Source organism: Phalacrocorax carbo, chromosome 2 (assembly GCF_963921805.1).
Source record: "Phalacrocorax carbo chromosome 2, bPhaCar2.1, whole genome shotgun sequence".
NCBI lineage: Eukaryota > Metazoa > Chordata > Aves > Suliformes > Phalacrocoracidae > Phalacrocorax > Phalacrocorax carbo.
Genome location: NC_087514.1, coordinates 40,470,983 through 40,489,714, shown reverse-complemented (window position 1 = coordinate 40,489,714; position 18,732 = coordinate 40,470,983). Strand labels below are relative to the sequence as shown.

Genomic DNA, 18,732 nt, shown 5'->3' with positions numbered 1-18,732 from the left:
TCTATAGATGTAGGGAGCGCAATACCTCCGCTGATGTATTTCTACCCACGGGGAGGCTCCTGGAGAGGAGTGGTTGTTCATCCGTCTCCTTGCAGGCAGGAATTCTTTGCAACTCTCCGTTTACCTGTGCCAAGAGCGATGTGCGCCGGGGCCGGGCCCGCTCCGGCTCACACCGGGAGGGAGGGCGGCCGCCGGCGGGCCCTCCTGCCACAATGGCGCTGCCGGGCAGGGGACGAAACCACCCGAGGGCCAGCCTCGGGCACCGGGGCCCCGCACCGCCCGCGGCGGAGCGCTCCCGGGGCGCGGGAGGGGAGCGGGCTCCCTGAGGTACCTCCCGCCACCTCTCCGTGGGCGGGCGCCCAGCCTCACCCTGCGGGACTCCCCGCGGAGCAGCGGCCCGGCGGCCTCCCCCGCCCGCCCCGGGACCCTCCCCCCGCCCCCCGGCTTCCCCGGCCGCCGCACGGGAGGGCTGCTCCGGGCCCGGGGCTCCTCCGGGGCCGGGGCTGCTCCGGGGCCGGCCCCGCTCCGCCCCGCCCCGCCCCGCCGCTCCCCGCCCCTCAAGTCCCTTGAACTTTCCCCGGCCGCTCGCAACAAGCGGCCCGCGGCGGGCTGCCTCGGCCGCCGACACCCCCCGCCCCACGCACCGCCTGCCCCCGGAGCCCCACGAATCCCCGCAAACCGCCCGCCCAAGGACCCTCCGCGCCCCTTCGCCCGGCACGGCGCCCTGGCGAGAGCCGGCCGCCGCCGCCCTCGCTCCTCTCCCCTTCACGCCCACCACAGCCCCCCGCCCTCCCTAGCACGCCCACCCGCGGCACCCCGCCACCCACACCCGCCGGCCCTCCGCCTACCCGCACGCCTTCCCTCTGCCCACCCCCCGCCCCGCTCCGCACACGCCCACCCCCGTCCATTGCCCCTTCCCCAGAGCCAGACCCGCGCCGCGCCGGGCAGAGCCCCCGCTGCCGGCTCCGCGCTGACCCTCCGGCCGCTCCTTCCCGCCGCCGGGGAGAAACCCCCTCAACAAAGGAGGGGGAGCAGCGAAAGGCGGGGGACGCGCGCACGCCCGGCCGCTCCGTCCGGATGCGGTGAGCCCCCCGCTTCGCCTCCGGGGCCGCCTCAGCGCGGGAGGGAAGCGGAGGAGAAGCGGCGGCGCGGCGCGGCCAGCCGCCACCATGGGCTGCTGCACGGGGCGCTGCACGCTGATCTTCCTCTGCTCGCTGCAGCTGGTGAGTGCCCGGCCGCGGCCGCCCCGGGGCACGCTTCGGCTTCGCGGGGCGGCGGGAAGGGACGGGAGCTCTGCCCCCGCTCCCCGGTCGCGGCCGCCGGGGGCGCGGAGCCCGCTGCGGAGCTGTCCGCGCCGTGTGCGAGCGCCGGCGGCCGGCCCCGCTCCCGCCGCCCCGACGGCCCGCCCGCCCCCGCTCCTCGCCCCCGACCCCCGGCCCGTAAGTTTTGCGGTGCGACGGGAGGAGGACGCGGCGTGGGGCGGGAGCGGCCCCCGTGGCTGAGGAGGGGGAAGGTGGCGGGCCGGGGCGGGGGCTCAGCCCGGGCGGCTGTCAGGGCTCCTGCCTGCGGGGAGGGAGGCGCCCCCGCCCCGGCAGCTTCCCTCCCCGCTGGGCAGGCCGGGCTCCCTCCCCCCCGGCCGCTCAAAGTAGGCGCGGAGGAGGAGGGAGAGGAGGAGGACGGTGCCCCGCTGGGCCGGGGGCCGGTGCCCGGGGGGCGGCGGCGGCGGGGCCCGGGCCGGGCAGTGTGGGGCGCTGCCGCCGCCGGCCGCCCACCTCCCCTGTCAGCGCGGCGGGGAGGGGTGCGGGGAGAGCACCGCCATCGCCGCCTCTTTCTTGTCTTCTGTTTTACCTTTGTAAAAGCGGAATGTGCCGGCCCTGTCCTGTGACTTTTCTGGGGATTCCTTCCCTCTGATCAGAGATTCCTCGGTGTGCAATTGAGGCGACAGGACGGTGCATCTTCTGCTCTTTGTTTACTGAAGTTGGCGTATTTGTTCCAGAGAACAAGAGTTGTCGAGACAAAACACCGCCAAACAATAATAATCCTTCCTCTGGCTCATTAGCCGGATGATAAAATAATGCTCTTCCTTTAACAGTAGTCCCCGGTCCCAAGAGCATTTTAAAAGATTTTTCTTTTTTTTCTGGTGACTCAGAGGCATCATTTTGCCACATGATCTTTCTTAAGATGACTGCTGTTCCTCCTGTGTGTGTCTCTAAAGAAGAAAAGTGGGATGCATTTACTGTTGGGTTTTTTTTTCCCCTGATCTTTTCCTCATCTTTCTAGTTTGCTGTTACAGCACTTTGAAATCGCTTCTGTTTCAGGGGTAATACACTTAAACGCAATACATAAAATTACTTCATTTGAAGATCCTCACTAATTTTCAAGGCTTTATGCCAGATTCTCAGCTTGTGTAAACTGGTGTACCCCCATTGTTTCCAGCGTGAGTCTGGACCATATTCAGATGTGCTTTCGTGTGATGGAGCTAAGTGGGGTGTAAGTACTTCAGAGGCACAACATTGCCAAAAAGCAGAGAAGACGTGCTATTAGTACTTCTAGTGTGAGGAAAGCTTTTTTTGTATACATTTCTGGCCTTTTTTCTTCTTGTTTTGCATCAGTTTTGCAGATACTGTCCTATCAGCTGCAGCAGAATCACTCCTGATTTACTTCAGTGCATGTGGGAAGGGAAACAAACCCTTTTTCTTCAAATATATCTCTCTCCCAGTTAGGAAGGTTATAATAACTGTATTTACTATTCTGTAGAATTGCTCAGAGGCTCTAAAAATTGAAGTAAAGTGTGAATAGCCACCATAATCTGCGGAGAAATGCATATAAAATCTTCCAGAAGAAGATTTGTATTTTTAAAAAGACCTATCCAATGGTATAACAACTTTCAAAAATGACTTTAATGCCTAGTTTTTTTTCTACTGTACTTACCTGTTTTATAATAATGTTCCACTGTCACATCCAGATCTTTCAGGCACTGATAAATGTCTGTATGGCGAAATGCTTTCATTTTAATTTATTTTCATTTAAAAATAAAAGTAGTAATCCAGTATACATGACCTTAAAACTCAGGTACTTTCCATGATCTCAGTGGTGGTGGTATTCAGTTTATGTCTGTAGAAGTTGTCGCCGCAGGCGGTTTTAGATCTTCCTCTAACATCTCAGAGGTCGTGAGTGTAAAGCATGCAGAACAAAACTGCATCGCCGGACATTACTGTCATTAAGGGAGATTTATTTTACCTTGCATCCTTTTATGGAGGGATGAAAGAGATATTACTGACTGTGGACGACGTTTAGATTAAACATTACGAAACCCAAAGTGCTTGTAGTGCTAATTTGTAGCATTTCAGAAGTACAGATGATTTGCAGGACTTAAGGAAAAACTTTAGAAAGTGAGACAGATGGGCACATATTTTAAAAAATGAAATTGGTCACCTTAGTCATATTCTGGTCAAGTTAGAAAAGGGCCTGGGAACAGTTCAGGCTTGACCTTAATATTAACCTTTGGATATCACCTGAGAAAGAAATTTCTTATAAAACACGGTTGGCAACACCTTTTGTAGCATACATGCACTACGTAGATTCTCTTTGGTATAAGATGATGTGAAGTAAAAAAAGCCAAACTCCTGCAAACATGTTCATACCAAAAATTTGGTATAGTTTTAAAGAAAGGTGAGTGTTCAGCAGTCTCAAAGCACAGTTTCTTAGTTCTTTAAATCTGTCGTCTTCTCTAACTCTTGCCTAGGCTGCATGTGTCTGTGTTGCTGGAATGAAGAATTACAAGGTGAAGAGAACAAGTTATTGCATGACAGTCAATAAAATACTCTTTCTCTAATGATAATAAATTAGGTGTATTAACTTTGAGAAGATTTGTTTGTAATTTTCGGTGCTGTTTGTCAGTTGGAGGATTTTGACTTAGAAATGACAATAATAATACTAGTTTTCAGTTATATTTTGGTCTATGAAAATGTTTATTTCTGACTGACAGCTTTTATGTTTTATAATAAACACATTTTCATGTTGAATTCAGTAATCCCAAGGACAGTCTGTGGCTAGTCTCCTGTTGTTTAATGATAACCTCATTCTTAAACAAGAATCTGTATCATTATGTGTAATACAGGATTCTGGAAATAAGCCCTCCAATGATGGGGCTAGGTGGCACCAGGTCAGGAAGAACTGTTAGCCGCGTGGTTTCCTTGAACCTCTGCAGGTGGATTCTGCTTCTGAAATCCAAGGGAATTTTGCGTAAGGAGAACAATATGATGCCCCCCTCCCCTGTGATCTTTCACTGTTTTGCGCTTCCTGACTGAAGCGTTGTCGTATGCCATTTCCGAAGTTGTTAAGCTAAGAACTCAGAAGCGCATGTGTATCTTTTTGTGCATAAATCTGTCATTAAGACTATTAGGAGCTACGTATACATCAGGAAAATATATCATAAGGATATATAAATCCTTTGGATTACAGCCGTAATTCTTACTGGTGCCACTAGAAGTCTCAGATGTTGGCCTTGTCTGTACTAGAAAATTAAAGCAGCTGCCAGAAATGGTGCCAGTGCTGGTGTAGCCCCCATGCCATAAAACACCGCAATGTGAAAATGTTTGGAAAATAAAACAAATTCAAAAAATATTAAATTCTGGATGGGGTAAATCGACAACAAATTGCAGAGAGATTTAGCTGTGTGAATCCAATTGGTGTTAATACGTGTCACACAGTGAAAACCTTCATGCTGCTTTGAAAATGTATTTCTGAGAAACTACCATGGCAGGATAATTTCGTTTCAACATTTACAGTAAGTGGAAGTTTTTGGTACCTAGAAGTACACAGATACACAAACACAAAGAACTCTAAATAACGGGGATTGTGAATGAGATTTTCAAAGTGGTGCAGGGAAGATGAATGGAAAGCACGTGGCTAAGCCCTCCTCGTTGCTTTGACAGTCTCATTTCCTGTGTTCATCCTTGGACTTTGCTGCACTGTGTTCATTGTATAGGTCTTGATTTAGAAGTGTACGTTTTATCCTATATAGTTAGTGTAAAATAGACTGTTCCCTATTTAACCTGTTACTTTCCATGTAATTTAAGTGTTAGCAGACCATGCTGGAAAACGATTCCAGTGGAAACACAGCTTCTGCGTATCACTATTTTGACTGGCGATTGTTTGGGGACTGCAGTTGGTCATTTTAACAGACTAATTCCTATCAATATTCAGAAGATTTATGTTTGTGATTGACATTAACATTAATTATACTGATATATGTAAATCCTTATGCTTGGAGATGAGACCGTAACCATTAGACTGAACAATAACATTTCAGCATTTGTTACTGTACATAGTGGAATTTCAGCAGTTACATGGGGAAGTGATATATACCATGCATAGATTTTAATTGCGTTTTAAAATGCTTTATAAATCTGGAAACTCTAACTTACGATTTTGGCTCTCGGTGCTTGTATGTTAGAACTGACAGATAACAGTTATTCGGTTAACAGCTGAGGGATTCGAGGGATTTGATAAATTTGAGAAAGTAAAATCTTTGAACCGGTAAATTGCTGCATCTTTTTATGTTGGTAAAAGAATCACTGGCCCATTGATCTGGAGATGAAGCATCTGTTCACCAATAAAGGAGGAGGAAGTATGAGGGAGTGCCTATTGTACTGGCAGGGGTGGAGGAGCTTGGGATTTTAGCCCTGAACAATGCGCTGTTTGCAGGATGTTGCCCTTTCTGTTAAGGCAGCTGAGGCGGGAGTGGTGTTTTGCTCCGATAACTCAAACGACATCCCCAAAATGTGTAACTGTTGCTGGTGGCTGTGCCTAAGAGGCTGGTAATGCTTGTGGTACAGGTGTATAATTGCATTTAATGTTAAGATTGGAAGTAATACACTGCATCCAGTAGAACTACTTGAGTCAAGTCTTTGCAATCCAAAAAATGTATGAGACTATACAATTTTTAGGATCTCTCTCATCAGGGACAAAAGATTAACAGCTAGCAATAGTGTTTTTCACTTTGTGTTTTTGCTTTATTTTACAAAATCGCTGGGAGACACCTGTTAGTAAAACACACATTCCCAGTGCATCAGCACTGTCGTGTTTAACCACTCCATGTACCAGAAATTCAGCCTCAGTAGTGAAATCCCCTCCTGCCAAAGCTGCATGTAATACTTCTTTCAGTTCAGTGATCCCAAGTTGGCAGTTCAGAAATTGAGGAACCCTGAATTTTTCGAGCTGTCTGAAATCTCTGAAATGGGTGAATTTCTTAAAGAATCCATGCAGCTCTTGCTTAGTTTTAGGCTCCATTCACCACAGCAGGCTATTTTTCTACAATTTCTTGCTGCTCTGTGACTGATGGTCAATTGTCTTATAAACGTTTAATGAATATTTTTACAGTGATGAAGTGAAACAGTTAAGATTTCAATGATAAAAATGGCAATAGGTTCACTGAAAATTGGAAACTGTATAGCTATCCTTCCTGTCTATAGGATCAGAAAGTTTTGGGAATAATTACTTCAAGAACGTTGGAATAGGCTGCTGATCTGCTACATTCTGCCGAGACACAATTCTTGGGACTAGGAAACAAAGAGTGCATTTTTAGAAATAATTAAAATTCAGAATGGTAGTATTGTTGGATGCAAATGGAATTTTGGTAGGACTTGTAGGCCTTGAACACACAGTAGGTTTATATTTAGAAATCATATGGGATTGCCTGCTTGGTTGATCAGGTGATGTTTAAATCTTGCTGATTTTGTGAGGTTTGGATCTGAAATAAAAACGTGTAAGACTAGGTAATCTTACATCATGTTTTCAATCTGTGTGTATCTTAGATGCATAAATGAATTTAATTGATGAGGTGAGCAAAGAGAGAATCAAACCAGTCATACAGATCATTGGCCCTGACATTGCTCACAAGAGAAGTGAGTGGAGGTTTTGTACTTCACTTGAATAAGACCAGAATCAATTCACACATTCACTACAATATTGGTAAGATGGTGTGTTCTTGGATGTGCTCAGCGAAAAGAGGAGAGGCAGTGGACCCAGGATGCAACAAGGAGGAAATTCTAGTTAAATATTAGGAAACAAAAATTCACAGTGAGAGCAGTCATACATCGGATTGTGTTTTCCAGAGAAGTTGTGAAAACTCCATCCTTGTATGAATTAAAAACCCAGCTGAAAGTAGCTCTGAAAAAAACGATCTAAGTGCAGTGTGTCTGATGTTGGATTTGGCCCTGCTGCGAGTAAAGGTTTTACCAGATGACCTTCAGAGATTCCTTTCAACATAGGTTGTCCCAGGATTATGCGATTTTACCAGAGCATAGGGAATAAGGGCCTTCAATTTTTATTAGGAGGGTATATCAAATACACAGTAATTTGAGCTGTTTTCAAGTAATTAGTTTCTTAATTTGTTGTGGGCATAATATTGTGGGAATAGGCTTGATATGGCAATAACAATCCTGGTATTCAGTTGTATCTCTTGGTATCAGACTTCAGTGTTAAATCAAATGAGACGTACCTGTGATGGCCTTGTCATTTATTATTTCACAAATAATAATTCTGTGATACAGTGTAGTATGTCAGATCTTTTGAACTTATTAGTATTGAAGCAAAATGTTTTTTATCCATTCAGTCCTGTATTTAATTGCTAAGCAGTCATTCTGGGGCAAAGAGCTTGTTATTTCTGTCTGTATTGGGAAGTGAACTGCACATTTTTGGTTCTAGGTGGGTAATATAAAGGAGCAGTAACAAGTGACTGCGTGGTTCAAGAGACCGGTAATATGATACAGAGTTTTTCACCTCTAGGTCACACTTTGAAATTCACTGCCAGTTAGATGAGGGCAAGTGTCATTATGGTTTATATGAGATGTTAGTGGCCTTGATATAGTGTCAATATAAAAATATCATATCCATATTAGCCCTAATTTCCACCTTTTATGTTATACTAGGAGGGTCAAGGTTGGTGGCCATGGTACTGTGAAGACCAAAGGGATCGTTTTGCTGATGTCTTCTTCAGGCCATCTTTTCAGGGGTGCTACCAGGACAGCGCAATGAAGTTTGCACTGCTTTTGCTCATACTGGACACGGTATCTTTGCTAGGGATGTCAGCATAGGGAGGCATCTGTAAGCTTTATGAATCACATTAAATCAAAATGAACAATAATGTTAATTGCATTGATTTTGTGTAAATTTAATCTTTTTCATTGATCCGAAAGAATAAAATTTCTTACTTCTTTTTATTTAGTACGTTTTGCCTTGAAAATAGAATTTGGGTGATAGCAAATGGAAAATGTCTCATTTTGAATCTTGAAGCAGCACAGAGTTGTCTAAGATGAAACAGTTTTCTGCTCATCTACCAAAAGCAGTTAATGCTTACCTTCCTAAAGGGTGTGCCAGCAGGTTTCAGATCATACGCTGCTACACTCAGCGAGACCTGCAGTTCCCTGACAGGCCAGTGCCAGCAGCATTATGACAGCTTTTAGTATGTCATGGGCTTTTTTTTTTTTTTAAATTCCATGTGTGACCAGTGAAATCTTTGTAATCTTGCTATGGATCTGTGCCTTTGGTAGGTCTGTAAAAGACGGTGGTAAGCTGGATTTCATCACTGTTCTCTGATCTCAGGAACATACAGAGGGCTTAAAACCCTGGTAATAAGGAGGTAGTAAAAGATTTTATTTTAGTCTTTTTATTTTTTACTATACTTCCTTATCACCTTGTCTTTCTTCAGACACACCTGTACCATGCACGTAATCTCAGCTCAGATGGATTTTTTAATGCTGTAGTGATGTGGGACTTGTTCTTACGAGTTGCTGAATGCCCTCTAGCTCTCATTAAACTTGCTGAAAGTCATTCTTTTACATATAGGCTCTTTATAAAGGTAGGTTCAAGCAAAAGCAGCAGTGAACCCCTTCCACCTAGTGAATGCCAGCATTACAGTAAAAAGAAAGGAAAAAGAAAAGTTTTCTGCTTAATACAACAAGTGGTTTCTGCCAGACAAATATCCCTTACAGAAATTAACACCACGAAGTAGTAAAATTGAAAATTTTATGAAATGCAAAAGGAAGATAATTGTAAAACAATTGTTTATGTTGAGAGTGACTCTCTTGAATAATCACAGTTGGTTCTTCCACAGATCTCTCCAAAGAGAGTTGAGAGAAAAGGTTTTTTTTTTAATTTCATCAGTACAGAAGTTTTGGCTGAAAGTAAGTGTAAATATATATATTTAAAGAGCATGTGTTTGACAGGGAGCCAAGTGGAACTTCCCTAAAGAGGGTTTTGACACACACCAAAGAAGCTACAGATAAAGCAAAGCAAGAATAATAATTAGGCAATGAACCATGAGCAGAAAGATCCTGAAATGCTTTTATAGTGCAGGAGATTGTGGGAGCATGGGATGAAATGTGTAGAAAGGCGCGTTTAGATCAGTTGTAAAGAAAGTGGGACATGGAAGCTCTCTTCAGCAGACAGGTGAAAGTTGGCGCTGTGTGTGGGAGGAATTCCTGTCCAAGGTTTCATTGAAACAAAGATCTTAAGGAAAAAAAAATATCATTTCTGACATGCTGCTGCTGCTGATAAGCCACTTTCTCACTATTCTATTGTGAAGTTACTGTGTTAGTGTCAAACATTTTGAATAAAAGGAGCCGAGGAAGCAAAACCATATTATGGTGGCATTTTCTGGGGAGATTGGAATGAATGGCAGTCTTTCTCATCCAACTTTAGTTTTTGCCTTTGGTTGAGCCTTGAATACTCTGTGCTGCGCTGGGAATGCTGTGGCTTCACTGCTCTCGTGGCAGTTCCCGGAACCTCAAGTGAGCAAAGTGTTCCTGGAGCTTATAAGTGTGCAGCTGAAGCTCAGCACAAGCCACAGTGGAAATGAGTAGCCACGCAAATCCTCATCAGCCTTGTGCATCCCTACAAAAGAAAAAAAAAAAAACCCCAAACAATTAAAGGCAGATTTTTAGGTGGATTGAAAAGAGCTCATAATATGTCTAAATGCATTTTGGAAATGGGATTCTGTTAAAATGGAGTGCATAGAGGAAAATCCTTTCAGAAGTTTAGTCTCCACGGCCAAAGAATATAAAGATGAAGAATTCTAAAGCTGGAAACTGTAGTGCATGATAATGCAGGAATAACATCACAAAAATATAAAGATCTACCTCTGCTTGTGAGCTATTTATTTTTTCCTGCTAAAAGCTTGCTATGTCTTTCTACTGGAAAATGAGCAGAGTGTTTCATTTCTCTAATATGTATTTTTTTCATGAATTAAGTAGACATCAAGGTAAGTGTGTTTAGATTTTAACTGGAACAGAAACCTTGCAGCTCCTACAGATTGAATAATTTACATCACAGAAACCTCAAAAGCCTCTCTGCCCTCTAACGCAGATGGAGCTACTCGGAAGACTGAAGAGAGATGGTTGTCTCATGGAGATCCCCTGAGCTACTGAAGATTCTTTAATCAGTATATAGTCAGCCAGCTGTACATTTGTAAGATGCCTGTTCTAGTGTACCCACCAACACATGCATTCAGGAAGCGTTAAATATGCCCAGATTTGGAAGATATTTTTGCCAATTCCCACTGTTTCCAGTTAATTCTTATGTTGGTGAAAGTTGCAGATTGGTGCTCAGCCTCATCCTTCTTCTGATAAACTGTTTCTGTCCTCATCAACAGGAAACTCTTTGCTCCAGTGCCTAGCTGTGAAATGATACCCTATTTCCACTCTCCCATTCCTCTTTTTTCTTGAGCCAGATGATTTGTTCCCAACTCTCCTCCCAGCTATTTCAGAACAAGTTCCAGGTTCTGATCCTCATCTGTTTTATCAAAGGAGGATTCAGACCCTGTTCCCCTCAACCCCAAACCAGTCCAGACTGTTAAAATTTACTTGTGGGTGTAAATGGGCTCGGTGAACATTGGGTTTAATGTTTTCCCCATCCTGAAAATATTCTTCACTGCTGTGGTTGAGTTCTCCCATAACCTGTGGCTAAAAATACTGCATCGTTATAGAGAACTGGAAGAAATGTGTTTGCAGTTACAAATGACGGATAGAATTCCTTGTTTAAAACAGTAATTAATGCTGCTTAGTAGAGCACTTTCAGAAACAAGGATGAATCTCCAGTCTTAAGGATCTACATGTATATGTCTCTAACTTTTCTTCCAGCATTATTAAGAAAAAGCAAAGGCATGCAGAAATGCAATTATGGTACTGTGGTCCATTTCTCTTCACTTGTAGGAAAATCAAGTACAGGGTTATCTGATTGATTTGGATCTATACAACATGAGTAAGATTTCTTTTAGTCTTTAGTAACAGTTACTTGTGGTTCTTCATGTCACATTGGTTGTAGAGCATTATAAAAAGGTCTGGTTAGTTCAGAAAAGGCGGCAATGTGAATGAGTGATAGCTGAAAAATGAACTAGTAGTGTGACTAACTGTAATGCTGCTGTCAGAGGACTTGCAACAGGAGTGTTGGAATGGAATGAAAAAAGTGCTTCCAAGTCTGAATTTACAGTGACAAATTAGATGTATGAATGACAGTAGCCTAAATCTGAAATTCATTCAAATGTCACAAATGAATGTAAGTATATTGAAGTATATTAGATGCCATGAATGGCTTTAAGTTGTATTACTAATGTATAATTTAATCATAGTGGTTTGATGAAAGCCAAAGCTGACTGAGTTGTGCCAGAAGTAACCACAAAGTGCCAAGGTTTATTTAAATTGGATTAAGTGATGAAGCCCTTCATTTCTCTAATACGTATTTTTTCATGAGTCCAGTAGAGATCATGAAGATAAGTATGTTTAGATTGTAATTGTAACCAGTTACATCTGTTAATTTGTACAACTATAATCAGTTGAATGTACTGATGACTCAGAAGGTAGCCTGTGCAGGTGAGATGCGGTGTGCTGCCTTGCACAGCAAGTACTGTGGAGTGCCTGAAGCATCTTTTGGTCACATTTAACAAGACTGGATCATCTAGAAAGAGCATGGGAGAAACTGATGTCAAATAGTTTTTGCTGCGTTTTTGTATCCATAGAAGGTTCCAGGTTTCAGCCTTCAGCCAGTATGTGGTACGTTATTTGCACTGAGAGCTGAGAACTGTTTCTGCAGAGCCTTGTGGTGAAGAGTGTAAAGGATAATCCAAGATCTCACTGAGCAACAGAGATTCTGGCCTTTTCCTTGTACAGGTAATAATATAATTATTTGTAATTTAGCTTTTGTGTGTGTTTGGTTCCCTTGGCCTATCTGACCAGTGAAATTCTAGCTGTGTGAATCTCTGAGTTTTCTGTGAGATTTCTAGGCTGAACTGTAGTTACTGCACATGCCAGACATGCAGGAGTGCTCCAATTCTGCTGGGGTTTCACTCTGCTTATTCATCTGTTGAGGAGCTGAAGTAATTAGTGCCCCAAATCTGGTGCTGGGTTTGCACTTTTAAAGCTCCTTTGAAGCACGTTGCAGCTGAGGTTGGCTCTGGACTAGGATGTGTATCTGAGATACACCTTGCCTCAAGTGCTTACAAAACAAAACAGGTAATCGAGTCAGAAAAGAAAGCATGCAAATGTTTTGCTTTAGGCCCTACGCAAAGTCTCTGGAGTCCTAGTTCAGGCTGTTTTTCTACTTGGTGCTTCTTCATGTTTCTATGTACAGTTACCATAATTGCTTTTTTATGTTGGCCACAAGTGACTATGAGCATATTAACATTTTGATAGGCAAGTTCTCTGTATTTGGGTGGGCTCATAATTTGGAGAAGACATTTCTTTTTAATTATGTACTCTTTGCGAAGTGGTTTGGAGGTGCTAAAATCCATTGCAAAGACAAAAATCTCTTTATGTTTGAGGAGGAACGTCGTAACAATGCATTCTCGTTTAGAAAGGTTATTTTCAGGTGTTGATAGATTTTAATTGATCTTGACATGATTAGCTCTCCTGCAGAAAGAGACTTGCAAGTGTCTACACCTGTACTGACTGCATGCTTAGCTGGGGATTCCCCCTCTCATTGTCACCTCTGGACACAGGCTCTTGGGGAAGACAGGAGTCAGTCTCTTCAGGCTATTCTGGAGAACAGGAAAATAAACAAGTGTCCCCAAAATGCTGGAACTGACCATCTGCATACAGAGAAGGGACAATTTTGAGTCAGGGAAGAGTTTTGTTTTCTCTCTGCTGATAGATAGAAGCACTGTTTAATTTGCACTGAAAAAACTGAGTTCATGGTTTTCTTGGCATGTTACCTTTGTCAACCCATTTGTTCAATTCAATTTTTGATAACTGGAATTGGCTAAGAAATTACAGCATATTCACTGCAATAGGAAGAAGAAATCCTAATCTCTTGGGAGGCAAACCTTCATTTTTGCATGTACCTTTTTCTCTGAATGACAGAACCACATCTGACAGTGGATCCCAACTATCTAGGCAGAAAAGTAATTTCCAAGGCAGCCCATTCACATTCAATTCACTTCCTCTAAAAACAAAGTGATAAATTACGCTGGTGTTTAAGGGGTAATCTCCATGGCTTTAAAGACCATAAACTATCAGAGGCATACCAGTCTGACTGTGCTAAGCGTTGAGCACCTCCTCTACAGGAGTGAGTAACCTCATCTCCCACCGAGAAAAGCAGGAGTTACAGACACTTCTGTCCTTCCACCCAGGCATCACTACCCGGAGGGACTGAGCTGTAACCGAAGCAGCTGTGCCACTGACTGGGCTCGGTAAGTGCAGGCACTATCAGAGGGTGCCATTAGATGAAGTCACTGAACCATTAGGAAGTCTTAAAAAACGAGTACCCTCTTCTAATCTGAAAAGTGTTGTGGTTGAGAATATACTCATTGGACATCCTCAAGGGAAGACTTCTTTCACACATACTGACTTTGTCAGTGTTACCAGCCAGCATTTCACTAGCACGAGACTTAGCTTTGTAACATTTCATGGATCCCTACATCATGCTGAGTATTGCTGGTCATCTATTATTAATATGCTCACATTTTTTTCCTAGACTAAAAGTGTCTTATTATCCATTTTCTTATTAAATCTTCCATTACTTTAAGATGCTTTCAAGGTCTGTTCTGCTCGTGTTTTATTAGTTGGGAACAAAGGCTTTTCAAATGTCAGAAGTTAATATGTGCTGATTTCTGGGTAAGCAAGAAGATACCTCAGATTTTGAGACCATTTTATTATATAATGATGTCTTTAAGCCTCATATACAGTTTTTATAACATATTTCCTTCATGCTATTTGGGTGCACATCTATATGCAATTACAGTTTTGCATTAGAAATACTGGCTATTTGGCAAGGTGAGGCTTTCTCCTGTTATCTTAACCAGTTATTCTTTGGCACATATACAGAATTCAAAGAACTCCTAAGTTATAGACGTAACATTGGTTTCACTTACACAAGTTGATGGAGACAGTTGCATGTTCATTCTGCTTTGAGTGGCAAGAGGCAAGCCAGTTTACGGCTGGGAGCCGTGGAGTTAGCATCGTGTGGTGCCCTTGTTAATGAGCCTGTGGAGAATATTGTAACTCGGGCAGTACAGTGCTCATGCATCCACAAGGCTTCTGGACAGGCTGGAGTATAGGCAAAGCAGTCAGACCCACTCTGGAAAAGATACACACACCTCAGTAAGATTAATACTGTTAGACAGATGCTTATTCTCTAAAGGGATGTTGTTATCTGAGTTTCTCAGCTACTGACACTGAGGTATTTCATGTTAATTCTGATCGAGGAATTCGCTATCAGAGAGCCAAAGGTGTTGAGGTGATGTTGTCGCTGAACAGGCTTAAACGAAGTTTGGACTCCAGTGACTTCCATCTGCTAGGTCATCTATCAGGATGATAAAACCAACCAGATCAGAGACTGGAAAGTTATTGAATGGCATACAGAGGAGGGAATACAAAAATAATAAGAGAGAAAAAAAAGAGAAAGAGATTCTAAGTATATGAAAACTGAATGGTTACACCAGATTCGTTTCTTTGAGCCTGTTGTAAACTTCCTGTGGGCAAAGAAACCTCACTGAGTTTTCTCAGACTAAGTCAAAACTAAGGTCAGATTCTGTAGTGTAGGCTGGGGACATGGCCACCCATTGACCAGCTCACAGATGTAGATGGTATACGTGTACCCTAGGTTCCTTTTTGGACTGCATGTTTCATTCTTTTCTCATGGGGGAAGGTAACAGAACCTTTGTGTGGGGTTCTGGGGTATAATTAGGGTATTCATCTGAAATGGGAGCTGGGTCAGTGACTATAATAATAGTTACTTACCCTGTTTGAGGCAAACTGGCACAAAAAGAGGAGAGTTAGCAAAATGTGCGGACACATATTCTTTGACATGCTCAGGATGTGAAGCAGCTATCGCAGAGAGATACCATGGGAGAGCAGGCTGGGTCCCCCAGTTGCTGCTTTGTTGGATTCCAGTTTATTGCTTTGATGAGAACCTGATTTGTTCATCCCAGTCAGGTTTCTCTCTTGTGTTGGTTATTCCTGGGCAGCAGAATGGAATGGGCATCTTAATCCATAATGCTGTTGTAATGTGGTTTTAGGATTAGGTACAAGGTAGGAATGAAGAGGAATATTACGACAGAAGAGAAGTACACTAGCACAATCTCAAGAGTGCTGCGTTAATATCCTGCTGCTGGTGGGCAGGTTTACCTGGAGTGGTTTTGCCTTTGTCCTGCTGTGGCTGAAGCTTGGCAGAGGGGCAGATTCTTGGAACAAGGCTGGAAATTACATCATGCTTTCCAGAGTTCCACTGAAACTCTCTTGCTATTTTGATTTCTGTTTTCTAAAACTCCACGTAGGAGCTGGTGGTGGCATAAACCTTCCCCTTATTATTTAGCTGATGTAGGCCTAATTTTAAGTGCACCCCGTTTGCTCTGTTTATTTCTAGTTTCATTCTTACCTTACCAAGCATAAGCCTAACACAGACATTGAATTTTACCAATAAAACCAACCTGCTCAGTTGATCTATTTTTCATGTGCTCTCTGCAGGTTATTTTTAATCTTTTGGGAACTATGAACTGTTTCCCACAGCTATGCTCAAAAGTGGATTTGTAGCCTTTTACTGCCATTGCTGCTAGTAGACCTTGCTTGAGGCCATAGGGAAGTTGGGACAAAGCCAGGGAAAAAACCCAGGCTCATGACTCCCAGGCTCATGTCTTAAGCATAAGATCACCATTTGTCTTTTACAAGCCTTTTTTGTCTGGTGCTGCCAAATTCTCAGAAAAGTTGGCCTTGAGATTGAAACATTCATGCTTTTTTTGTAGCACAAAGGTAGATGTTTCCTTGGGAATTTCCTTGGGAAAGTTTGGTCAAGTAACGCTTGTCTGTTTATGAGCAACAAGATGTGTGGTGATGATACAACTGTGGTCATGATCACTTGGTTTTTTTAATTAGATAATTCGAAACTCACTTTCTCTGGCTCTCTAGCCTCTGTAAATCCATTAACATCAATGGAGTTATGGTCATTTATACTTGCTGAATATCAGTTTTAAGAGATGACATCTGAATACTTGATGGTGTCATTTGCATATTTGAAAAAAATTGCTTTGACAATGTATATTTTAGAATATTTCTTACCTTTGGATTTTAATAAAATGCTTAATAGCTTTTGAGATTATAATGGTGTCACTGGTTTGAAATATGTGTATTTTAGTAGTTTCTCATACCACTATCTTCAATAGGGAGTTTGTCTCTACCCACTCTTCCTCCTTCATCCTTGTCCTATTTTGGGAAGTGTAAAGATCCTAAAAGTAGCAGGACCCTCACAGGTTTCAGCGGAAGTCTGTTGTTGCAGGGAAGAGTCAGAATAGTTCTGTAACCTCAGTGTGTTTTTATGTCTCCTTTAACAGAGCACAGAGGGGTGATGGTAAGGGAGTTGAAGGTGTGGCCAGCAGAAACATACGCGTTCACCATCATTTCCCTTTGTGTGTGTGAGAGGCAGCTGTGCTTAATGATTCTGCTTGCGGACAGGTGTGTCTGTTGTGCAGATGACCGTTGCACATCTTTCAAGGCAGGCAAGACCCATTTATGGTGCTTGGCTGTTACACAGGATCAAGAGGCATGGGATGGACTTGACACCAGAGTAACTCAGTTACCCACTATTTTTTAAGAGGTTTGTCTTTATGTGCCATTAGGATTTACGTGCCGTTGGGAGTGAGGTGTGTTTGAATATCATTAGCTAAGATTAGGGACAAGCTGCAACACTGATGGTTGCCAAGAGTACAAGTCTGTAATTATGGATGCCCCCACTTTGGCCTTTCTATTGTAATTTTGGCTTTATTACATGTTTTCTATTATGTGAGGAAAAGAAGAAACTACACAGGATGTGACAGTTACAACTGTATAAGTACCTAACGTATTGCTGGCATCCACAGAGGCACGATTTAGCTATTTATCAGTTCTTTTCATAATTTCTACCTATTCTCTTTGTACCCTGCAATCCCTCCCCGTCATGTCAAAGAGGTCTTAGAGGCCTCAGGGTTTGTAACAGTCCCTCTTGATAAACTTCCAGAATTTGCACTCTGTGAGTCAAGATTTTGTAGCAAAACCATGGATTTAAAATGGAAACCTGTGGGGGGTGGGAAGGAAAAAATGCCATTTCCTCATAGTTCAATGTTTTGCTTTGCATATTAGTATTGAAGAAAACACTACCCACTTCAGAAAACTAAGGGTGTGACCTAAAACCTATTGGAAACCTGTGGAACAGATCTCGCTGATTTCAGGTTTTGGAGTCAGCCCTGAGCATAGTTTTCTGCAGTGCTTTTTGTGTTTTCCTTCTGTGTTTTCTTCTTTTCAGACACTTAAATGCATTTTATTAGAAATGCTGCGAGAGGCAAAATTTAGGCTACCCTGACTGCAGTTTACTAAAAATCTCAACCATAATGTTGCATTAACAGAATTCTTCACATTTAGCACTCTTACTTGACAGGGTAGAAACGTACTTGTGTCTGGAACCAATGTCTAAAGACCTTTCCAGAGGTGTCAGGAGAGGCACATTATTTATGTGTTCTTTACCTTTCAGGAGAAAGAGCGAGCTGTAAGCCAAGCCTGCAGCTCAGGGCTGCAACTAGCGCATTCCACAGCATCATGCTAAAATATTGGTAGAAAGTGAGAAACCACAATAAATAGGCACTTTCTAAAAATGTATGACAAGGTTTTTGAAATACACATCATTTCAACTCTTAACTCAAGGGGTTGTAAGAACTGGGACAATAGGAATATCAAGAAGAAGGGCAAAATCTGAACAGCTTTAAGGTCGTTTTCAGATACAGGTGCACTTTTCCACTTAGGCAGGTGAAGAAAGCTTTGGCTTGGTTATTCTTTTTAAAAATAGGAGAATATTCTCACTGGAATTTCCTGGAATATTCTCATTAATTTCCTGGAAAAAGGGCTATGATTCGTGTTTGGATAGTGCACATTTTCTCCTGTCCTGCCTCATTCAGGAATTATTTTTGCTTGCAAAGTAGATATATTGTATGTGTTAAACACTCTTCCATCTTTACTTTTTCATGAAAACAATACATTTCTCAGGGATTAGAGGTTCTGTTACAGGGGTTTCTGATCAAAAATGTATCATTTGTACAGATGATTCTCTCTTGAGGCAGATGAACTCTTGTGGCTGCTTCTGACCCTGATTTCAGAAATGGCCTGAAAGGAAATGTGCACAGGGTGAAGAAGAACTCATAAGGGCTTGCAACATTATATTGGATATGAACATCATAAAAGACGCTGGAACATGCAGATACTGTAGTGATATATATTG

The 18,732-nt window shown here is 43.0% G+C and overlaps 1 protein-coding gene across 1 annotated transcript in view; it reads left to right on the top strand.

Annotated features, from left to right (window-relative positions):
• The first annotated feature begins 577 nt into the window (after nucleotides 1-577).
• NKAIN3 (sodium/potassium transporting ATPase interacting 3) overlaps nucleotides 578-18,732 on the top strand; it is a 376,936-nt gene continuing 358,781 nt past the window's right edge. Inside the window, exon 1 of the mRNA XM_064442644.1 lies at nucleotides 578-1,223. Coding sequence (XP_064298714.1) covers nucleotides 1,170-1,223 — 54 coding nt within the window. The 5' untranslated portion in view covers nucleotides 578-1,169. The remainder of the gene's footprint in view (nucleotides 1,224-18,732) is intronic.